This window comes from Dermacentor andersoni, chromosome 3 (genome assembly GCF_023375885.2).
Source record: "Dermacentor andersoni chromosome 3, qqDerAnde1_hic_scaffold, whole genome shotgun sequence".
NCBI lineage: Eukaryota > Metazoa > Arthropoda > Arachnida > Ixodida > Ixodidae > Dermacentor > Dermacentor andersoni.
In genome coordinates, this window is record NC_092816.1 from 237,740,082 (window position 1) to 237,765,160 (window position 25,079).

Sequence of the window (25,079 nt, forward strand, 5' to 3'; positions counted from 1 at the left end):
ACGTGGGGGAGCTGCGAGGAGGAGGCGAGGAGTTCGCGCGGCGGCAGAGTTCAAAGAGTGGCGGTACTTTCAAACTATGGAGGAAGGAAAAACTGAGGAGAGGCCATACCCACACCGCACGCTAGGAGAAAATGTGGAGGAAGTGACGTGATAGTTCTCCATTTTCAGCTTTTTTTTTTTCTTTCTGTTGGTTTAGCGGCCATGTTCTCGGGCCACAATGACGGCCTTGTTATGGTTGTGTATGCTCACACGTGTTGCTCCATAGGTTTCGTACCGTGGCAAAAGCGTCGTGTTGGCAGTCTCCGTGTTTCGCTGCGCTATGTTATCTGGGCCGTGTTGTTCCGGCTGTTGCCGCGGCCTGGTGGGACAGGAGGAACTAAAGCTCGCGAAATGAACGAACGCTGTGCGCAGTGTACCGCAGTGGCAACGGACGAGGGAACATCCGCGGGAAATGTTGCCCTCTTCGGCGGAATCATGCTAAACTGTCATCGTAGGTCGAAACCGATGCGTTTCAGTGATCACTGCTTTTGACAGCGCATGGTGCATTTGCGGCACGTAGAACGCACATTATTCAAGAATGCATAAACTTGGTTTTAGAACTTTGTGTTCAGTAAAAACTTGTTTCTTGTGCGCATTAAAATACACGTTGCTCAACTGTTGCTTGTTTTTTGCAGTACTCGTGAAAAGACCAACTCTTTTAATCAGCATTGGCATTTGTTGGGCGTGTTGGTAAACTGACTTCGAAAGCGTATTTAGCGCCAGCTGACAAGGACAGAAGCCAGACGGTACCAAAACGCTCTACACCACAATAGCGCATTGTGGTGTCGTTTCCCTTCTGTCCTTGTCAGCTGGCGCTAAATATGATTTCCAAGTCTTTTAATGAGAGCGTGTTCGAGGGTCACACACAGCTGGACAGGTGTACCACATCACACGTGTTGATAGAGCTTTACGCAAAACAGCTTTAGCAAAAGCATTTTGCTGCCCTCGACATTGGCGTTTTCAGACGCTGCACGTCTGCTCACCCACGTGTAGTGTTTCACGACCTAGATTGGCACGTCGATGTGTACAGTAGTGCTGAAGCCGTTGCATTCATGCAACGGCGCATCATACAGGTAACCACAGGGGTCAAACAATTTTTTTGTGAAACTAAATAAAACGAGTACTGTAAACGAGCACGACAATTCTTCAAGCCACAGGGAGAATATGTGCTCGTGCTCATAATCTCCAGATGTATCGCAAATGGGTCGGTGTGGTACATGTCTCCAGTGCATCCTTGCAGTGCAGTGAGAATGCGTACGTTCTTTTTTTCGTACCGCCAGACGTCTAGCTCGCGTCTGAGAGGCCCAGGAAGGCGGAGTAGAGAAAAGCAAGTAGAAGGCAGCGATAAAGGACCACCGCTGTGCTTATCAGGCAAGACGGGAAACAACACGCCGAAAAGTAGGCGGCAAAGAAAGCTCCGGTTTTAAAAAAAAGAAGGTTAGCAACTGAAATTGTGGGAGGAAACACTACTTCCAGTTGCCTTTCCTCCACTGTCAATCACAAGATACATCTACACCAGCTTGTCCTGTTGATTTTGGCAGCAAGAAGGAGCTGCTTCAAACAACGCAGGCAATTAAATTTTTCACATGCAGGCTACAAGAGTTGGTCAGACTAACCAGTAAATCAATAACAGCCAGGGTACCTGATGCCACAGCAAGGTGAAGAGGAGTGCAACCTTGGTAATCTTGCCAGCTTATTAAGGACGGCTCGGCATCCTGCGAGAGATTTAACAATCACTTGGCTCTTAGGGCTTGGTTTCATTTTGGCACTTAAAACATCAAACACAGCTACTAACATCTGCACGCGAGTGAATTCTTCGACTAAGAAATGCTGCAAACGTACTGATCCCGTAACACACACAACGCCTAGTATATCGCTAGAATAGAAGCTTCGGCTTGTTGGTTTTCCATGCTGGTGTTAACAGCCCAAAACGTAGAAGGGACACGACACGGGAAGACGACACCACCAACGCTGACTTTCCACAACGTTTATTTGAAAGAAACACGGCTTCTTATACCTTTGCCCAAGCGTGTCACAGACACGTCATTGCACATCATGTGAAACATGATGTACAATGACGTGTCTAAAGCTTGTGCCGTAGACTCTAATATCTGCGGCGCGAAATTGCTCTCAAGCTTGTGCCGCAGAATTCAGACGCTGTGAAGTGCTGAAAAAACACAGTGACCAGCTGGTTCGGGAGATCATTGAGGCAGCCGAGATTGCCAGACTTCGTGACCAATGTGATAGCACGCCGTCCTTGTTACTAACAAAAAAAGAACTTGAGCTTTTGCACGTACAATTGTTATCTTGAGTACGAAAAAGGGCATGTTTCCCATGATGTGCAATGACGTGCCTGTGACACGTGTAGGCAAAGGTATAAGAAGCAGTGATTCTCTCAAATAAACGTTGTTGAAAGTCAGCGCTTGTGGTGTCTTCTCGTCTGGTGTTCCTTCTACATTTAACGCTGGTAACACCAGGAAGCCTAGTATATGTGCTTCTTCCTTGAGCACTTTTGCGAAAGTGGGACAGTATTCACGATGAACCAAGATCAGCCACCTCTTTTCACAATTAAGGACAGCCTCAGTGTGACACGACGTTCTGGAACGTCAATTCAAATAAAATATTACACAAAGATCATTTCTTCACTCGTCGATAACAAGGGGCAAGTTCGTGCATTGGTGTTGCTGCTCTTTTCTTTTTCATTTTTTCGCGCTGGCTTAGCCGTCAGCAGAACACCGTGGCAGCAAGGACAGAAGGCAGTGACGACAGGCGGTGATCCCAGAGCTGTAGTTAGGCGCAGTCACATGCGTTTTTGATGGCGCTGCTGACAGCCAACAAGACGCTTAAAATGACAGCCACTTGCTAGCTCCAGGGTTGCCCGGTTCAGAGGTATCGTGTGTAGCCTCGGGTTATGCAAGGGATCAAACTCAATCTTCTGCTTAGGTTGCTTCATCGTCACCTCGTCTCAGGATGTAGCACTGTGAACTTATGACGTATGTCCCATTAGCTCTAGTCGTGGCAACAAGGTGCGTTCAAAAGATTGCAAGTTAGCTGACACGTGAAGCTGCCTTGAGAAGCATTAATTTTTTTTCTTCATACTGTCAACCCTTTGGCAGGGTTTTAAAGGAGCGGCGTTCTGAAAATAGCGCACTGTGTTTTGAAAACAAGACTAATAGGCAGGGGCGAGAGAACAGTTCGCTAAAATGCAAACAAAAAGAAGGAAGAGGAGGCGTGCACAACACATAGTACTAGTGTGGGCGCAGTAGTTCGCATAATATAGAAACAAACAACTAAGTTAAAGAATATATACAACACTAAGCATAAATACAAAAGTGTGAACCGCGCCATTAGGGGAGAAACATCGTATACAGGAATATGAAGAACATAAATACGATATGCTAACAAGATCATCAGCGCGCAGAAACTAGTTTCTTTGAACTATTTCAAGATTGTCATCTCTTTTATTCTGTCCTACTATGAGACGGTCGAAACTATCTCATTCTCGTATGCTTCTAGGAGAAAAACAATAGTAAAATGTGTTGCGGTTGCACAAATATTCTTCAAATGTAAGCTCAAGTATGTGTCGTTTTTCTCATTTTTTCTAGATTGAATGAATCCTGTGCGGTATACCTTAAAGCAGCTGTGAAGTGACATATGTAAAAACTTTAGGGCGATGAAGTTTAGGTCGACTTTGGAGTGTAGGTAATCCTGCACGACGTAACACTTCTGTCTAGAAATCCAGGCGTCGATAACGTTAAAGATAAATCTAACCGCTTTCCGTTGCACATTTGTAAACGTGTTGATACTACTTCTGAATGGGAATCAGATTATATTAGCATATCCTAGAAGCGGTCTCATAACTGTGATGTATGCTAAACGTTTAGTGTCATGGTTGGCGTGTGGTAGCATCCGCTCCACGAGAAACAATTTTTTTCAAATCCTCTTGAGACTGGCACGACCTGCAGCTCCATGTGATGCTAAACGGTACGAGAGTGCCTGTAGTTGCGTTGCGCTATTCCTACGGAGAAAATGTCTTACCCTTGCACTTACGAATGCTGGTCAATGTCAGCTACGATGATACTTGGAAATACGCGACTGGCAAATGACCCCGCAAGCAAAGAATTGTTGCATCTGTCGAATGCAGACTGATAAATTGCATTTGCCAACTTTGAGAAAGCATCAGCAATAAGCAAGTAGCGGTTCGTGAAAAGTTCATCAAAATGAATGTGAAAGCGAGACCACAGTCTCTGTGGTAACGGCCATAGAAGCATCGCCGTTGGTTGTGCAATCTTCCAACGCTCTTGAAAAGCATGCCATAGGCAAGCTACAGCGGTAACGTGTTCATCCAAGGACAACCACAGAGCATGACTCGTATCCACAGCCTTCAGCTTGATCGTTCCAAGGCGCCCCTCGTAGAGAAGTAGCAGGATGTTTGGCTGCAACCCATTCACTACTATCACTCAGGACCTGAACAGTATGCTACCTAAGGTAATAACTATGGTTATCTTGCACACTCATCTGCATTTTCGGAGCAGCATAGGGCATCGACTCGGGATTGTGTATCTCAGCTTCAGATCATAAGGCACTCGGAAGATTCACTATGTTCAAGCATTGAAAATAGCCCCCGCGACTACAGCCAGCAGTGGTACTGTAAGGTCGCTCTAATTGTTCGTGTTTTTAAGTGTCGCGAATCGGCCACGTGCTTTGTGTATAGAGAGGGGGTTCACCCCCCCCCCCCCCATGTCAGCGGGGCAACCGTTTCTGTGTTATCAGGGGTCACAGGGACGGCGCGGTGTTGGGTGACGCGTCGCGGCAGGCGCCAGGAGGGCGAGTGCCGATTCCGGGAAGTCGGTATTGTGCGCACGGTGTTGGCAGTCCGCCGACGGTCACACGAGTCCACACAGACCAGCCTTGAAGGGGACCGCTGTACGCGGTATTGTGGTTCTGGCTCCCGAGTACCTGACTAATTCGAAGCGCCACCGAGGTTAAGAAGGGCTTAGCAACCTTGACCACGTGCCGCATATACGGAGCAGGGATCTATTCTTCTACGCGTCCGGAAGGCAATCGGCAGCCTTGGATGTTGGGTGCGATTGCCTGTGTGGTGTAGAAGGCCAACTTACAGTGTACGCTGTAGAGATGCGGTGCGCACGTGAGGAGTGCATTCGGACAGCGGAGTCTTGTAAACACGCACTCGGAGAACTTTGTCTTGTAGACAATAAGTTTGAAGGACAAGGACGGTCATCAGTCTCCCACGCGGACAAACCTTGAGTGCAGCAGCACTACGTGGTGTCGATGCCCCTGCTTCCGAGATATTTGCGGCCTGGAGACGCCCTTGGGCTTTGAGGCTTGCCTAGCAATAACTTGTACGAACCTGGCATGTTTTTCTGAGGCCGTCACTGACTACGTAGAAATGAAAGGGCGACGGAGTTTTAGAGAAGAAGGAAAAGAGCTTTGTTTTCCAATATGTTTATCTTTAAGAGTAAGCCCAGCCCCTTTGGTTGCGGCTTAACTAAAGGTTGACTCTGATTGGCAACTGAACTTATGGGACGGGCCAACGGCCCTACCGCCTTGTTTTCTTTATATATTTGGGCTATAAAAATCGCGACGACATGCTGTCCCTCAGACTCGGCTGAAATCAGGATCGCTGATGGATCAGTGAGGCTCCGTACCATGTAAGTTAGACTTGGCTGAAATCAGGATTGCCGATAGATTAGTGAGCCTCCGTACTAGGTACGTTAAAACGAGTCTGGGCACTAACAGTCATTGAGACAGTCGAAGAGTGAGACTTTGTTTCTCAATTCTTCAAGTTTGTAATGTATTTGTTTTACCAGCCATGTATATAGAAATGTTTAACCATAAATATTTCTTGTACATCTGATCTCCATCGCTTCCTGTCTGCATTTGATCAACAACTGCCGATCATCGTCCGAGAAGCTTCAAGTTCCAACGGAGAAGCGAGGACAAGACAGAACGAACGAAACTTTACTGGTACCAAGGGATAAGGAAGCTCAAGAACAAACAATTGTTCTGGCCACTCAACGGGGTGTACGTACAGAGGCAGCAGTAACCGACTGAAGCTATCGGCGTTGGCGATGCTGGACCCTATTCGGTTGCACAGCTTGCAGTTGTATACTGCTAGCTTTCGCGCCCAATGCAAGACTTGTGGTAGGCGCATTGGCATCAGCTTGCCCGCCGTAAGCAGCCCAAGTAAGACTAGTGGTCTATAACCACTTGGTAATAATATCCTTAACACCTCGTCATTAATACCTGCCACGACGCAGTCACGAAGAAACGCGCCAAACTCAGCTGTCAGTTAGTTTATAAATGCAACCGACTGTGTCTCCAGCTGCTGTGTCAGCATAACATGTTCTTCAATTAAACTTCAATGTCGCGAGAACTTCTAACAGTTTCGTCAAGGCAAGCGAAGACGTTTCTAGCCGCTTTGTCAGCCTCAAATATTCTTTAATAAAATTAGAATGTCACTACACCTTCACATGTCGAAAATAGTTGACAGTATGGGCTTGCGAACACCGAATAGCAGATTTAAAATGAAATATTGAATCAGGAAAAAAATGCCAAATATAGAATCGAATTTCAAAAATTTAACGCCAACTCTTTATGCTTACAATTTTTGCGCAATACGTTGCTCCAAATCCTCGGAAGGCTAATAGTACTACTTAACAAGAACCCTGCTAGCTATCAGTAACTTAGGTACCTATTAATTGAGATGTATATAATGCCCTACTCTTAATAAAGGGAACAGCAAATTAGTATGCCAGCACTGATAACAAATCAGTTTGTATACGAAGGTGTGGAAATATTTTTATCATTGGAATGTCTATCAAATAGGAAGTGCTTTCCAACTGAAGCTGAAGAAGTTGTCCTAAACACCTATGGAGTTTTCAGTTTAATATTGGGCCACACTGTGCTTATTGGCGCTCTTTGTCTGCTCGAAAAGTATTGTTTTCCTGTTTGCTTCAAAAAAAAACGGAGGGCTTTTCCAGCTTTATGGCTGTTGGTTCTTGTGAGTTATCGTCGCCTCGTTAAGGCCAATCTGCGCAACAGAGAAAAGCGGGGAATCCGCTTCAAGTCACTCGGCACCGCTAAGAGGACTCATCGGCGGCCCAAGCGTCGACTAGGTGTGGGCCCGATGGTAAAGGGTTCTCAAATCGGGACGTCTACGGCATGTTGGAGCGACGTCACCCCCTCCCCCCTCACTTTTTTTTTGGCCCCGCCCATCTTCCGTCCATGTAAACGCGTCTCCCGCCGGGGGTCAGCGCACTCAATGACATTTTCGAGCACAACATGTAAATTCGAAGCTAGTTTTTTGACGGTCCGCTCGAAGCTACCGAAAGAGACCGTTGTGCGCCTTCTGAGCAGCACGCTACATATTGAGATGAGCTCTTCGACCTGTTTCACAAGCTCACCCAGGACATCCTCCAATTTCTTTAGTCTAGCATCGACATCACAGTCTCTGCCGATTCACTCAATTTCCTCGCCGCTCTTATCGTTCTCCTCGCCAACCTTCAGGGACCCCTCCGCACGCTGCAAACTACCGCCTTTCTTACCATATGTTCCACTTGGCTTATTTCTAATGCTATCACCGAACCTTTCAAAGCACGTATCTACAAGCAAAGGCCGATATGCAGAAAAGCTAAAACCTTACAATGCCACAACTTATTTATTTGCAATGCTTCAGAAAGCAATAAATATCCAGCAGACTTAAGTCATGACACACGTTCGCACGTGTTCAAACAAGTGGCCACGCTCTGAGTACCAAAGCAATATTCTCCATACAAATACACACACAATAAAACACTAATGTCTAATATCCTTGCCACTTCCAATCTACTCTTTCAAGACTAAAAAGACCCGTCCCAAACGGTCGCACGTGTTGAAATACGTGTCCCGAAAGGACGCTCTGCCCTACAAAACCAAATACACCCGACACACACGAAAAAGAAGAAAAAAAGAAGTAATAGCTGATAGCCCTGTCGATCCAACCTATTTAACGGCTAAAAATCCACCAAGTCTAACAACAGAAGCAAGTTCAAAGCACGCAGAGAAAACTTTTCGTTGCCGCCACGGAGGCCCGCAGAAACGCGTCCGTCCACGGCCTAAGTCCGTCCGTCGCTCGCCGCTATTCGCCGAGCGCCATCACGTGGTCAAAAGTGGCTCCAATTTACAGAGGCATTTTTATTATTGTTGCTTGTTCCGCGATGTTCCTGGCCGAAAGCTTTGTATTCGCATGTTGTTTCTCAGTTAGATTGTTGTACCAATGTCACAGGACGCACTGACAGCTAGTGCAGTTTGACAAAGAGAAAAAAGAGTGCTCTTTTATTGCGATAGCGATTGTATGGACACCCCAGGCGCATCTGTGCCGTCGTCGTGATGTTCGGTTTAAAGTCCAAAAGCGACAACACCACTGCCGCGCGTCCTATCCGCTGTATGTGCGAGAGAAAAGCTTGCGAGGGGAGCCCACGATTTTTCAATTCAATTCAATTCAATTCAATTTCATTTCCCAGAAGCATCTGGACGGCTTCCTGGCTAAAAGCTGCTAGAGCAGCTTGACAAAAGGCGCAGGAAGCCGTTACAAGGCATAGCGGACAAGTCACATAAAAAAAAAAACAGGTATAATCGCAAGCAATGGAATCAAACACGATTTCCGTTTAAGAAATCAGTTTTACAAGATACGCCAAAGAACAGCAAATTAAGTATCGAAAGAAAGAAACAAAGTTGAGAACAGGTAACGAAAAGACACAAAGTTCATTCTCAAATAACAATTTGAAATGCACTGTACTAAATCAGTAGGCATGATAACACAAAATGAAAAAGACAATATGTCTTACAACACGATACATAAGCAATCGCAAACACTCTGTACATAACAATACACAATACGCCAGAAGCACGATATCAAACCAAATGGTCACTCACAATACGCTGGATCTTTTATTTAGTTACAATTGCACAACATAAGTTCGAAGCTGCCTTCTACTATATCCAGCAGTATTTTGGTGCTTGTTAAGTGTTAGGGGAACATTGTGAGCAAGTGACTGAAGTTTGTAATTCGTACGAAAATGTGGTATCGCCCACATATCAGTGCAGCGCGTTTTAACAGTCGACGAGTAACGTTGTAACGATGGCAGAGAAGAGAAGTAATTAACAATTTTAGTTGATGAAAAATTAAATAACTGCAATAACCGAAATTCATACATTTTATCCGCGCGAAGTAAATTATGCTCTAGAAATGCTTCTTTCGTGGTATCTGTGCGTTCAAGATTTGTAATTTGCCATATAATTCTTTTTTGTATGGTAAATCTTATTTATATTAGTTTTTGTTGTGGTAGTCCAAACCAGGTTGCAGTAGTTTATGTTTGAGTAAAACCGAGCGTAGTAAATTTGAAGCTTTGCTTGTAGTGGAAGAATACTACGACAGCGCGATAGTACCCCTGTAACTGCAGATAACTTTCGACAAAGAAATTCGATGTGAGTATCCCATTTCAAATTTGAAGAAAAATATATTGCTAGAGTTTTGTGGTCACTGACAATGGCAACACGCTGGTGTTCATAGCTAAGCTGATGGGACGAGGAAACCTTTTTGTTTTTTGCACAGAATATGATCGCCTTCGTTTTAGTTGCAATAATCCTGAGTCTATCTTTTTTTTTTTTTTTGGACCATAAAGACACCTTATTGAGAACTTCATTGCATTTCATAATTGTTTGATCTAAATTAGAACCGCAGACAGTAAAAGTGGTATCATCAGCGTATATCATAAATTTAATTTCGGTGTCTATCAGGACAATGTCATTAATATAAATATTGAATAAAAGTGGACCCAGTACGCTACACTGAGGCACTCCGTGCGTGACGGGTAAAAAAGATGATTTGTTATTGTTAATAAAAACACATTGCCGTCGGTCACGCAGGTATGACTCAAGCAAGGCCAAAGGTTTCCCGCGAATCCCGTATTGTGTAAGCTTTGTCGTAAGAACGTCGTGGTCAATGGAATCAAAAGCCTTACTAAAATCCAAAAAGACCTACTGTATACAATTGTTGTTCAATGTTTCCCAGGACGATTTCCTTTAAGGACAATAACGCTAATTCTGTAGATCTTCCCGCTCGGAAGCCAAATTGAGAATCTGTTATTACATTTCTTATGTCGAAGAATTTCGTTAATCGTGAAAATATGATTTTTTCCAACCCCTTAGAAAAAACAGATAGAACAGAGATTGGTCTGTAATTCGATGCATTGTTTTTGCCTCCCCCCTTGCATATTACTGATACTCTATCCTTTTTCATGGCATCGGGAAAAATTCCACTCAATCGCTAAGTTAAAATGTAAGCAAGTGGGGAAGTGATGAACGGCAAAACATGCTTAACGGGTTCAACTTGGATGTTGTCGATATCTAGAGCCTTACTATTTCGCAATATCATAAACGTGCTGTGGATTTCATGTTCGTTGGTTGGTTCGAGAAATATACTGTCAACAAAATTGCTATATTGTGTGTCGATGTCTGGTGGCCTATTATCGGCTACATTTACATTAACAAAGTGAGTATTAAAATAGTCTGCAAGCTCTTTGCCTTTAAGTTCACGGTGGCCACGGTGGTGAACACAAAAATGCCGCGGATAAGCCGCGGTGCTGCCAGCGCGGAACAGAGCCGACCGCAGTCGACCGTAGCCAGCCGGCCGCCGATAGAGGGCCGGCGCACAAAGAATAAAGATCAGTTGGCACCGAGACTCCTAGCCCCACGCCTCGTCTCTGCTTTCCTCGCGCATGCCAATAATTGGTGACCCGGACGTGATCGACATGAATCAGCCAAGCGACGCCAACAGCCCCACGGTAGCCGTACTTGATGTCAAGCTACCTCCGTTTTGCACTGGCGACCCAGAACTTTGGTTCGTGCAAGTTGAGTCGCAGTTCGCTGCACGCCGCATCACTGCTGACAGCACCAAATACCACCACGTGGTGGGCAACCTCCCGCGGGACCTACTGCTAACGCCACCCGCAGAGAACGCCCACCAGACGCTAAAAGAGACATTGATTCGCCGTGTCACACGGACAGAGCCCGAGCGTCTCCAACAGCTACTGCGGGAGGCCGAACTTGGCGACCGCCGACCCAGCCAGTTGCTACGCCACATGCAACAACTGGCCGGCGACGCGACAGCAAGCGACGGTCGTTTGGTGCGGGAACTGTTCCTGCAAAGGCTTCCCACATGGCCGAGCTCGCCGACAAACTCATGGCTGTCGCCGTGCCCACAGTAGCGTCGGTGCACGCAGACGCACCGTCCGCCAATTCCTTGCAAGAGATGCGAGAGGAAATTTCTCGCCTCGCAGACACCGTCGCAGCGTTGCACTCGAGCGGAAACCAGCGACCACGACAGCGTACCGCATCACAACCACAACAACGTAGGGTGTATTGGTGCCACCGCAAATTCGGCAACGCTGCACGGAACTGTGTGTCGCCCTGTGAAAATTCGGGAAACGCCCCGGGCCAGCACTGAGGGCGACCAGTGCCACCGCCCCTCCGGACAGTCGCCCATCGGTTTTCTTCCTGACCGATCGGGAAAGAGGTGCTCGTTTCCTAGTCGACACAGGGGCGGAAGTTAGTGTCGTGCCGGCGTCGCCAGCCGACCGCAAACGACCGTGCGCAGCACCGTTGCAAGCTGTCAACAATACGACGATACCGACGTACGGGCAACGCTCCCTCTCGCTGGACCTGGGCCTCAAGAGGACGTTTCGGTGGATTTTCCTCGTAGCAGACGTAAAATTTGCCATACTGGGAGCGGACTTTTTGCGCAACTTCGGACTGCTTGTCGATGTCCGCAACCGGCGTTTACAGGACCCCATGTCACAAGCAGAAGTGCGCGGGAAGCCATCCAGGCATCCACCCCTCAGCCCCACGTTCGTACCACCGCCTGGCGCTAGACGATTCACCGGCATCCTCGGCGATTTCTCCGAACTGACGCGGCCACCACAGGCCAGCGCGGCCGTCAAGCACAATGTATGCCACCACATTGTCACCACAGGCCCACCAGTTTACGCACGCCCACGTCGCCTGTCCCCGCAAAAGCTGCAAGCAGCTCGACAGGAATTCGACCACATGCTCGAGCTCGATATAATCCGCCCGTCCGCTAGTCCGTGGGCGTCTCCACTGCACATGGTGCCGAAGTCTACACCAGGAGACCGGCGACCCTGCGGCGACTATCGAGCCCTCAATCAAGCAACCGTGCCCGACCGCTATCCGGTACCTCACATTCATGATGTCACGTCCAGCCTACATGGCGCGGCGATTTTCTCCAAGGTCGACCTCGTGCGGGCGTACCATCAGATCCCCGTGGCTCCAGAGGATGTATCGAAGACGGCGATAACCACGCCCTTCGGCCTGTTCGAGTTCCTACGCATGCCGTTCGGCCTGCGAAACTCCGGACAGACATTCCAGCGTTTTATCAACGGCGTTTTGCATGGCCTCGACTTCTGCCATGCATACCTCGACGACCTACTCATCGCAAGCACTTCACCGGACGAGCATGAGGCGCATCTGCGATCCGTGTTTCAGCGCCTGGCGGAGCATGGCTTCCTGGTGAACACGGACAAGTGCGAGCTGGGTGCCGAGAAGCTGACTTTTCTTGGCCATGTTGTTTCAAGCTCTGGCATTCAACCTCATCCAGACAAGGTTAAAGCTGTCGAGACGTTCACACGACCCACCACTAAACGCCAGCTCCGCGAGTTCCTTGGCCTTATAAATTACTACCGACGTTTCGTACCTCGGTGCGCGGCCGTTCTACACCCTCTCCACCTCCTGCTGTCGACACACGAAGATGCTGCTAGGGAGCTGCTCTGCACGGACGACGCCGAAGCGGCTTTTCAAGAGATCAAGAGACACCTCGCCGACGCCACACTTCTCGCCTACCCGCAACCGGGAGTCCCACAGTGCGCCATGGTCGACGCCTCGGACGCAGCTGTCGGTGCTGTCCTTCAACAAAGAAGTATGGCAACCGATCGCTTTCTTTTCTCGGAAATTGACACCCACCGAGCAGCGTTACAGCACTTTCGGACGCGAGCTGTTGGCCGTCTACGCAGCAATCCGGCACTTTCGTCATTACTTAGAAAGGATGGAATTCTTTGTAATGACTGATCACAAGCCTCTCACCTACGCCTTACGCTCCCTCAAATCTGATGGCGGCACGCACACAGCCCGCGAGCTGCGGCAGATGTCATACATATCGGAATTCACCACGGACATTCGCCACATAAAAGGAGTAGACAACGCTGTCGCCGATGCTCTGTCGCGCAACCCAGTAAATGCCATCACTCACACGGGAATAGACCTCGCAAAAGTGGCGGCCGCTCAACGCGACGATGACGAACTGCGCCGTTTGCAGAAAACATCGACGTCACTCGTCCTACAGTGGTTTCCTTTGCCCAGAGCAGGAGACATTTGTTGCGATACATCTACAAGTAGCCCTCGACCATTCGTGCCTGCTTGCCTCCGTCGGGAGGTATACGCTTCGTTACACGAGCTTTCACACCCAGGAATCCGGGCGATCCAGAAGCTGCTCACGGCACGTTTCGTATGGCCTGGCATCAACCGCGATTCCCGACAGTGGACTCGCGAGTGTCTTAGGTGTCAACGGTCCAAGGTTCAGCGTCACACGCTGACACCGTTTGAGACTTTTCCAGGGCCAGATGCTCGATTCGACCACATCCATATGGACATAGTCGGACCATTGACACCTTGCCAGGGCCAAACGTACTTGCTCACTTTGGTCGACCGTTTCACGCGGTGGGCAGAAGCTATCCTGATTCCCGACATGACAGCCGAAACTATTGCTCGCGCTTTTGTCAACCACTGGCTATGTCGTTTTGGTGCACCTTCCTCCATTACAACGGACAGAGGAAGCCAATTTGAGTCTGCGTTGTTCGCCAGTCTGACGAAACTCATCGGCGCCTCACGCATCAGGACTACGGCCTACCACCCGATGAGCAATGGAATGGTCGAGAGGTTTCACCGGCAGCTGAAAGCAGCACTTATGGGAAGTGAACATGACTCTTGGGTGGAAGCATTGCCTATCGTGCTCTTGGGCATACGCACAGCGTGCAAGGCAGATATCGGCTGCAGCGCTGCGGAACTTGTCTACGGCACGACGCTACGTCTGCCCGGTGATTTCTTCGCATCTGGCCAACAGCAAGCTCGCATTTCCGCCAGCGACTACGCATCTCACCTCCGTGACATCCTGAACAAGCTTCGAGCTACACCTCCGCGACAGCCCACAGAGAGGAGGACACACGTGAGCAACGAGCTTGAGTCATGTAGTCACGTCTTTCTGCGGAACGACGCTGTACGACGACCACTACAAGCACTGTACGATGGGCCATTCAAGGTTCTCCGTCGTGGGCGGAAGACGTTCACTATCGAAATGCGGGGGCGGCGGGAAGTTGTCTCGTTGGACAGACTTAAACCTGCGTACATGGAAACGCAGTCCATGACACCCACCTCCACCCCGTCGCCTGGAACCCATACAAAAGTGCCTCGACCCAGGGCAGCGGTTTCCACCAGGGCGCAAAACGCAGCCACGCCTGATACTCGCTCCTACCACACGCGCAGTGGCAGACGTCTAAATGCGCCAAATCGCCTCAACCTCTAATCACACGAGTGTTTTGTCGTGTTGGTTACTTTCGTGTTCTCACTTGGGGGGGAGTGCTGTAGTGAACACAAAAATGCCGGGGATAAGCCGCGGTGCTGCCAGCGCGGAACAGAGCCGACCGCAGTCGACCGTAGCCAGCCGGCCGCCGATAGAGGGCTGGCGCACAAAGAATAAAGATCAGTTGGCACCGAGACTCCAAGCCCCACGCCTCGTCTCGTCTCTGCTTTCCTCGCGCGTGCCAATAACAGTTAACGTTTTGATAGAAGGCATACTGGTATTACGACCGAGAACATCCTTTATTGTCTTCCAAGCAACATCAGGGCGTTGCCGAGTAATATGTCCAAAAATGTGTTGATAATAGTTTGTCTTGGATCGCCGCACCTCTGTGTTAAGCTGATTTCTAAATCTCTTAAATTGTTTGATCGTTTTTTCTGAACGCGTCCGCAAAAAAGAATGATAGAGGGGATTTTTACTTTTTGTCATGTTTATATGTTCTTGAGTCACCCAAGGTCCGTATCTTTTTAGATACCTTCACCGCTATGAGCGGGAAATGTCGTGTGTAAATGCGCACAAAAGCCTGCAGGAATTCTGTGTACGCATCATTTACATTGGTTTTATGAAATACAGATGACCAATCATGGTTCATGACGTCTTGTTTAAATGATACGAGCCTGTCCTGGGTAACTCGCTGAACAATCAACGGCTCAGCTCTGGCATGCCTTTCCGCGGAACGAGAGGAGTAAATAAGAAAGACTGGGTAATGATCGCTTAAATCTGATGCTACTGTGCCAGCACTGCAGATGGTAGTCTCAATATCGGTAATAAGAATGTCAAGAGCAGTAGAGCTACATTGTGTGACTCGGGATGCAATGGTAATTAAGTTGACAAAACCGTATGAAGAGAGCGTGGTGTTGAACGCACGAACAGACCAATCTTGGTCCAGGATATTTAAATTAAAGTCCCCACCACAAACTAGGTAATAGTTGTTCTTACTTATGTAATCTAGCAACTGTTCGAATAAATCTAAAAAGCGCAGCACATCCCCTGTCGGAGGGCGATAGATAACGGAGATAATTTGCTTTTTGCATACCAGAGTAAGAATTTCATAGTCGTCGGTGATTCGGGTAAATTCTGAAACCATTTCGCATTTTTTTCGATCTGTAACATAGGTGGCAACTCCACCTCTTCGTTTACTATTCCGATTTATGTAGAAAGCATTGTAACCGGCTAGATTTAATATTTGGGAATCATTTTGATACCAGGTCTCCGAAAACATGATTATGCTGAACTTGAAAGAAAATTGGTCTAAGAAGAAAGCGATGGAATCCTGTTTGTTGTCGACAGAACGTAGATTAATGTGTAGGGCTGATTCACACGATAAATCATAAAGCTGAACTGTGTATGGCAAACAAAACTCGTGATAGTTCATCGTGTCTTCGCTGTTTCAAGCAGAAGCGCAACTTCCTTCACTGCACCACAGAAGAGCCTCGCACGTCGGCGGGCGCTTCGCTTGGTGTACCGGCAACCTGACGAGCACAGATCTTGCTGACATCATTTACATTCGTTATCGACACAATGGGTGAATCATCAGCTTCTTTCGCGAAAATCTTCCCATTGTATGACCAAACGCTTTTCCAGTGGTATTCATGTTTCCTTTTGACAGCCTTGGCAAGTAATTTCTTTAGGGCGGGGCAAAGATGTTCATTCACGTAAAGTGGTGTTGCGTTCTCAAGGCCAAGGTCATTGTTCGTTAGTTGAGTTTTCTTCGCTTTCTTAAGCACAGCGTCGCGTTTTGTGCGTGATTTGAACTGCACAATAATATGAGACCTGTCAGCGTTGCGCGTAGGCACGCGGTGGCAGACCTCAATATCACCGTCGTCAATAGGCTCGTTTACTGCAGAGCCAACTTTGGAAAGGATTTCAGTCACAGATTCGTCGTCTTTCCTGATTACGCCCTGTATCTCTAGATTGGCCTTCCTCCAGTACTGCTCCATGTGAACAAGGCGCCTTTCTAAGCCTTGCAGCGTGCTTTCTATAGCTGCGTGCTTTGCGTGAAGCGCCTCGTTCTCAGATGCAAACCTAGCATTTCTTGTAGTCTCAGCGCTCAGTTTTTTTGTTAGCTCTTTAATGCTTCCGTGAGCATACTCAAGGCTCTTAGCCAAAGCTTGTTGCTCGATTTTCAATTCACGGACCTCGCTCCATATTTGGCGCTCGACCGCTCCGCGGTGTTCTTTCAGCTCTGCCCTCATTTCTTCTTTTAGTTTCAAAAACTCTGCCTCCATCTCCTCCTTCATTTTACCAATTTCTTACCCGCCGTGGTTGCTCAGTGGCTATGGTGTTGGGCTGCTGAGCACGAGGTCGCGGGATCGAATCCCGGCCACGGCGGCCGCATTTCGATGGGGGCGAAATGCGAAAACACCCGTGTACTTAGATTTAGGTGCACGTTAAAGAACCCCAGGTGGTCCAAATTTCCGGAGTCCTCCACTACGGCGTGCCTCATAATCAGAAAGTGGTTTTGGCACGTAAAACCCCATAATTTAATTTTTTACCAATTTCTTTAGCCATTCTGAAAGTTGATACACGACGGTAAGCAACACAAAGTCGGCGAGGATTTACAAGAACAACTCCTTGGCAGGAGCGACGAGCGTAAAAAGAAAGTTGTGCGATTCGTGTGTTATTGGTACTAACCTGCAGCACAGGCAGAACGTGATTAACGTGTCCGGAGCAGGCTCGTCGCTACTAGCAAGTGTCGGGGCCAAGACGAAGAAGGTGCTTTTGTACTGCCCATGCTGTGACGTAGAGGCGGACGCGGCAGGTCACCGGTGCAGCCGACGATAACACCTTCCTGGTGGTAGACGATGCAAACTTGACGGTTCCGCGCATAGCGTGGGCCGGGAGTTTGATCCTCGTAGGCGCGCAGTGCGGCTGCGTGGCAGTCACCTGCAGCACAGGCAGAACGTGATTAACGTGTCCGGAGCAGGCTCGTCGCTAATAGCAAGTGTCGGGGCCAAGACGAAGAAGGTGCTTTTGTACTGCCGATGCTGTGACGTAGAGGCGGAGGCGGCAGGTCACCGGTGCAGCCGACGATAACACCTTCCTGGTGGTAGACGATGCAAACTTGACGGATCCGCGCATAGCGTGGGCCGGGAGTTTGATCCTCGTAGGCGCGCAGTGCGGCTGCGTGGCAGTCACCTGCAGCACAGGCAGAACGTGATTAACGTGTCCGGAGCAGGCTCGTCGCTAATAGCAAGTGTCGGGGCCAAGACGAAGAAGGTGCTTTTGTACTGCCGATGCTGTGACGTAGAGGCGGAGGCGGCAGGTCACCGGTGCAGCCGACGATAACACCTTCCTGGTGGTAGACGATGCAAACTTGACGGTTCCGCGCATAGCGTGGGCCGGGAGTTTGATCCTCGTAGGCGCGCAGTGCGGCTGCGTGGCAGTCACCTGCAGCACAGGCAGAACGTGATTAACGTGTCCGGAGCAGGTTCGTCGCTACTAGCAAGTGTCGGGGCCAAGACGAAGAAGGTGCTTTTGTACTGCCGATGCTGTGACGTAGAGGCGGACGCGGCAGGTCACCGGTGCAGCCGACGATAACACCTTCCTGGTGGTAGACGATGCAAACTTGACGGTTCCGCGCATAGCGTGGGCCGGGAGTTTCATCCTCGTAGGCGCGCAGTGCGGCTGCGTGGCAGTCACCTGCAGCACAGGCAGAACGTGATTAACGTGTCCGGAGCAGGCTCGTCGCTAATAGCAAGTGTCGGGGCCAAGACGAAGAAGGTGCTTTTGTACTGCCGATGCTGTGACGTAGAGGCGGACGCGGCAGGTCACCGGTGCAGCCGACGATAACACCTTCCTGGTGGTAGACGATGCAAACTTGACGGTTCCGCGCATAGCGTGGGCCGGGAGTTTGATCCTCGTAGGCGCGCAGTGCGGCTGCGTGGCAGTCACCTGCAGCACAGGCAGAACGTGATTAACGTGTCCGGAGCAGGCTCGTCGCTAATAGCAAGTGTCGGGGCCAAGACGAAGAAGGTGCTTTTGGACTGCCGATGCCGTGACGTAGAGGCGGACGCGGCAGGTCACCGGTGCAGCCGACGATAATACATTCCTGGTGGTAGACGATGCAAACTTGACGGTTCCGCGCATAGCGTGGGCCGGGAGTTTGATCCTCGTAGGCGCGCAGTGCGGCTGCGTGGCAGTCACCTGCAGCACAGGCAGAACGTGATTACCGTGTCCGGAGCAGGCTCGTCGCTACTAGCAAGTGTCGGGGCAAAGACGAAGAAGGTGCTTTTGTACTGCCGATGCTGTGACGTAGAGGCGGACGCGGCAGGTCACCGGTGCAGCCGACGATAACACCTTCCTGGTGGTAGACGATGCAAACTTGACGGTTCCGCGCATAGCGTGGGCCGGGAGTTTGATCCTCGTAGGCGCGCAGTGCGGCTGCGTGGCAGTCACCTGCAGCACAGGCAGAACGTGATTAACGCGTCCGGAGCAGGCTCGTCGCTACTGCCGAGTGTCGGGGCCAAGATGAAGAAGGTGCTTTTGTACTGCCGATGCTGTGACGCAGAGGCCGACGCGGCCGGTCATCGGTGCAGCCGACGATAACACCTTCCTGGTGGTAGACGATGCAAACTTGACGGTTCCGCGCATAGCGTGGGCCGGAAGCTTTATCCTCGTAGGCGCACTGCGCAGCTCGCAGCTCAATCTCGCCTGCGCAAAAAGGAGGACAGCAGGGATGAAGAGCGTCATCTTCCGTCGCACGCGAGGCACCCAACGTTGCAAGGCACGGGGAGATGGCATGGAGGGAGGGCGGCGTTCTACAACGGCTGCACCTGCGTATGTGGCGCTGCACGCGGTCGCGCATCCGTATCTTGAGGCGACCTGCGCTGGGGGCAGTTTAGATACGTCGACATCTCGTAGCTTTGTGCCTGCGTTCTGGGCGGTCGGGAACTCCGCTGCTACCCCCATCGACCCCCCCGACTGGTCTGCAAGATATGTCACAAGCTCGGCCATTGTGCTGATTACTGTCCTACGCCGCACGTGGTCGCCGCACGTGGCACGTGGCGCGACGTGCGGGACTGACAATCCCACCCCGTCACATCCGTGCACCCCACACTGCAGATCCTGTGACGGGACCCACCCTACAGCGGATCCAAACTGCCCGCGGGGTGCTAGGCACATACTGAACGAAGCTTGGGTGCGGAAAGCTCTCGAGAAAGAGCAGCGTGAACTCCAACCCTCCGGCGACCCAACCACTACCATAGATACAGCGGAGACCCGAACGTCGCGCGCCCCAACAAAGGAGAACAGACAAGTCCGGTCGGAGACCCGTTCCAGATCCCGTCGCAAGTTCCGGACCCGCTCCAAGTCTCGGTCCCGATCCAGCGAGGCATCGGTGCGCCTCCCAGAGAAGCGCCCTCCTGCCACTGCTGCTGCCAAAGGAGCGAACCTTGTTTATGTCAGTATGGAGTGTGTTGAGTGTGAACAAGAAATCTTGGATCCCAAAGAGAGTATATCTTGCATGACTTGTAAGCTTTCGTACCATGTAGGAAGCTGCGCAGGAGTGTCGGAGGCAACAATAAAATCTAAGAAATCAACCTACCAGAAATGGAAATGCCCGAAATGTAGGCTACCAACCTCACATGTTAACCAGGATGAGAAAGAAAAAGCACCGTTGACCGTAGAAGATATGTTGGTCGTACTTCAGGAGATTAACCGAAAACTTAATGTTTTGTTGCCACTGAAAGAAACTGTCGATGGAATTGAGCAATCGGTGCAGTTTATGTCCGAACAGATGACAGACCTGTTGACGCGCACAGAACAAAATGAGCGAGATATTAAAGCAATCCAGACTAGGCTCGCAAAAACAGAAATGAACAAAGAGCAGCTTGAATCGCTCAGTGTCCAACTCGATGACCTCGAGTGGCGCAACCGGAAACTGAACTTAGAAATTCATGGTGTACCACAAACGGAAGGCGAAAATCTTTTGTCCAAACTTAATGCTTTGGCCGGTGAAAGTGGATTGCCCCAGCTATCAGAACACGACATCACGGCAATTCATCGATTGCCGGCAAAGCGTGACAAAGTGCCTGGCATCATCTGCCGTTTCGCGAGACAGAGCATGAGGGACAAATGGTGGGCTAGCAGGCGGGAGTTGACCACTGCGGATGCCAATGTTCACATGTTGGAAAACCTGACCAGGCGAAATCGAGAACTGCTGAGGGAAGTGAAAGAATGGGCAAAAACAAATCAGTACAAGTATGTCTGGCACAGCAACGGCAAGATTCTGATAAGAAAGACTGATGGCACGTCAGCAATGCTAGTGCAGCACTCTTGCGACCTTGGCAAGCTGCAATAAGAAGGGAAAATTGATTTTTTATTTTTGTTTCCTGCCAAAAATGCAGACTGTAACAGAAAAGAATTATCTACTCCCAGAGAACTTCAAAGATTACCTTGGCCCGGTTTTCCAGACGTCATTCAAATGTCTTCATATCAATGCTCGATCTGTCAGACGTAAAGAAGCATATTTCGACACTTTCTTTCAACAACTAAATGTTCCCATTGACGCTATCATGATCAGCGAAACCTGGTCTACAAGTGATTATGATGTCTTTCGAATTCCTGGTTATGAGACATTTTTTCTGAATCGTTACGCTGGTATTGGTGGTGGCGTATCCATATCATTTAAGAAGAAGTGGCGGCCTGAAATATTAGAGCGATTCACAGTTTCTGTGAAAGAATATGAAATCTTAACAATGTGTTTGAACAACACTATTTTTGCAGTGTGCTATCGTCCACCAAAGGGTTGCGTAGCCATATTCTTGAATTTTCTTGAAAGCCTGATTTCATTTGCAACCAGTCAGCATTTAAACATTGTCCTTGGTGGTGACCTAAACATTAATATGTTATCGGTTGATGCATCCCAAATGAGTTTAGACTTATTGCTTAGAACACATGGACTTCTGAATGCAATCAAAATGCCAACGCGTGTTACGATCACGTCTTCATCGCTGATCGATTTGTTTATCACTAACCATGACCCTAGTATGATCACATCTGGAGTAATAATTTCTGACATCAGCGATCACTTGCCAATATTTATGTGTGTTAAAAACATGTCTAAAAAGAAACGTAGTTCAACATATTCTTTCCAACTTATATCTGAAAAAACACTGTCGACATTTAGAAACTCGGTAGAAAAGAACAACTGGAGGCCTGTCCTTTTAGAAAATGACGCCAATAATGCTTACGAGGCATTCTTAGGTATTCTGAAGCCGATTTACGAGGCCTGTTTCCCAATATTAACAAAAAAACAAAGGCGTCACAGTCGCAAACCATGGGTCACACCGGAGTTGGTGGCAAAGATAAACACAAAGAACATCCTATATCATAAGTTTATTAAATCGAGAGCTGAATGTGATCTGACAGCGTTTAAAAAATATCGAAACCGCTTGAATACTGAGCTCAAGAAAGCCAGAAACGCCTATTACACAAATCAATTCACGTCAACTTGTGGTCGTGTCGACATTATGTGGAAGAGGCTAAACGCAATTTTGGGGAGAAATAGCAAATCAGGTGAATTAAATATGCTAAATATCGATGGTGTAAGTATAACTGGAAAAGAATTAGCAGATACGTTTAATACGCACTTTATTTGCGCTTCTAGAAATCAAGTCCCACATAACAATCTCAGTGATGTCGTTCATATAAGCGACACTATATTTCTCAAACCGGTTGAAGAAGCAGATGTAATGACAGCCTTCCACGAACTAAACAATAGCACATCCATTGATATTGATGGCCTCCAGATAAAGCCTATACGGTATATTTTTGACCTTATTTTACCATACATCACGCATATCTTAAACCTTTGTGTCAGTACCGCTGTATTTCCTCGTAAAATGCAGATTGCACGTGTAACAGTTATCTTTAAAAAGGGTGATAAAAACCAGCTCGGGAATTACAGGCCAATATCTATCTTACCCGTGTTTTCTAAGCTACTAGAAAAAGTAATACTTAGAAACTTTTTGCAGTTTGAAGAAAAACACAAAATTATAACAGCAGCTCAGTATGGCTTCCGTAAGCACCACTCTACTGAACTTGCACTATTAGATCAACGAGAATATATATTGAACGAACTCGAACATAATAGGATAGTCATTGGTATTTTTCTTGATTTTTCGAAGGCATTCGACTTATTAAACCATACAATACTTCTTCGTAAACTTGAGCGTTGTGGCTTCCGCGGCCATGCACTATCGCTTGTGCAGTCATACCTCATGGATCGCAAACAGGCAGTAGCAATAAATGGTCTCCTCTCAGATATGCAATCTGTAGGCTGTGGCGTTCCACAAGGTAGCATTTTGGGTCCATTTCTGTTTAATCTTTACATCAATGACATTGTACATGCAACTCCATTCGTTAAATTTATCATCTATGCTGACGACACCAGTATTTTTCTTGCCGGAGATAATGCAGCCGAACTCACAGATACTGCAAACAATGCACTGAGGCAAATAGAAAACTGGAGTAGCAGAAATGCGTTGCGGATTAACACAGCAAAGACTAAAGTCGTTGTTTTCAGAGGTAGAAACAAGAAGGTCCGTCTCACTAAGAATATATTCCTTCAGTCCGTACCCTTAGAAGTTGTGCCTTCATTTAAAACATTAGGTATATTATTTAATGAAAGAATGTCATGGGATGATCATGTCAGCTTTGTAACAAATAAATGTTCACGTATTATTGGTCTTCTTTACAAGAACCGTGAGATACTACCGCGAAATGTAATGCTAATGCTATATAATTCATTGATACAATCGCATTTCAGCTATTGCCATTTAACCTGGGGTGCAACAACAGCAGGCAATCTTCAGAAACTACACTTGTTACAGAAAAAATTTCTAAGAATTGTTGAAAATGTTCCGCATACCTACCATACGGCCGCACTTTTCTTAAAGTATAACTTACTACCAATTACTAAACTTTATGACTATCGTCTGAGCAAGTGTGTGAAAAACGAGGTGTTGAAGAACATATCTTTTCTATCAAAATTAGCTGGTTTAGAAAAACGAGATGCAATGTACAGCACAAGAAACATAGCACAATGGAACGTAAAAACATACAGAACTTTCTATGGTAATCAAACATTAGAAAATAAACTACCACGACTTCTTAACAAACTCGCACAAAACGATATTGATCTCCAAAACACAACACGCCACAAACTGTTCGAGTATTTTTTACACTACACCTAACCTTTTTTTTTTTTTTTTTTTTTTTTTTTTTTCTGTGATTTGTCTACCCAATTCTTCTTTCTTTCACCATCATTGTAAGTTTTTTTTCCAGCCAGGACAATGCTGTTGATTTTATGCTGACTACTGTAACCGGATAACAACTCTGCTATATGTATTTTTTTTTTTCCTTTGTTATCTGTATTTCCTGTATTTTCTTTTCTTTTTCGTGTGTGTGAAAAAAAAAAAAAAAGGAAAAAAAAAAAAAAAAAAAAAAAGGGAAAGAAAAACAACCACTGTATTGCTGTCAAAGTGGGGGCCCGTGGCCTTGTCAAGCTGTCCAACGGCAGCTTTTACTACGGGTCCCCGCCATCATCTGTACCATGGTGGCAAAATAAATTTGAATTTGAATTTGAATTCCCCATCTTCCCAACAACCCTACAGGAAGGCCCTGCAAACCAACGCCCCAGCCAAGGTGATCCTGATCCCTTCAGGGGTGCGGCGGACCCCGGAGAAGAAAACGGCAGTGGAGGCGCCTCGGGAGGTAGGTCGGATGAGGGTCCCCCACAGCTCGCTCCGCCCCGTAAATCTCTCCCTACCCCTTCCCCTATTACCAATTCGTTATCAAATCCCGATCCTCTAATAGAAATAGCCCGCCTACGTCGTGAAATGGAGGCGCGCTGTGAGCGCCTGCAATAACAAATGGACGCGCTGGTGGCAGACATGAGCACTAGTATGCCGGCGGCTCTGGACAGGATAGAACGCCAAATGGAGGCCCTTCAAATATGGATTACGGCGCAAGTGAAATCATGTATACAGTGCACTTTCGCACGCATGCAAGTTCCTGAGCTTAGGGGTAACAACGAAAGCGCGCTTTCCGACCAAGGCTCTCGGCCGCAACCTTCAAATGTGGGCACCCGGCGCCCGCATCCCTATGCACGACCGCCTGCTTCCTCTCGCGATGATGATGGCGCCGCGCAACGTGGAGCAACCAGTGGTGTGGCAGTGGAATTGTATAGGGGATTCCGCCGAAAACGAGGTTCCCTACAGCAGTATATCGCCACATCCACGAACCCTCCCGATGTCATCCTCTTACAGGAAATCAATTGCACCCCTTATTTATCCGGCTACAGCACGCTCTCGGGTGTCTCTCCTCTTGT

At 48.1% G+C, this 25,079-nt stretch overlaps 1 protein-coding gene across 13 annotated transcripts in view; it reads right to left on the minus strand.

Moving 5' to 3' along the window:
* The window catches only part of LOC126536996 (uncharacterized), a 615,291-nt gene that overhangs the window by 408,815 nt on the left and 181,397 nt on the right, over positions 1-25,079 (minus strand). For 11 of the 13 annotated variants that reach the window (XM_072287449.1, XM_072287443.1, XM_072287445.1 and 8 more), the window contains one exon: positions 1,656-1,754. The exons of the other annotated variants lie outside the window; for them this stretch is intronic. In XM_072287449.1, the coding sequence (XP_072143550.1) occupies positions 1,656-1,754 (99 nt within the window). The remainder of the gene's footprint in view (positions 1-1,655; positions 1,755-25,079) is intronic. 13 annotated transcript variants of the gene reach the window in all.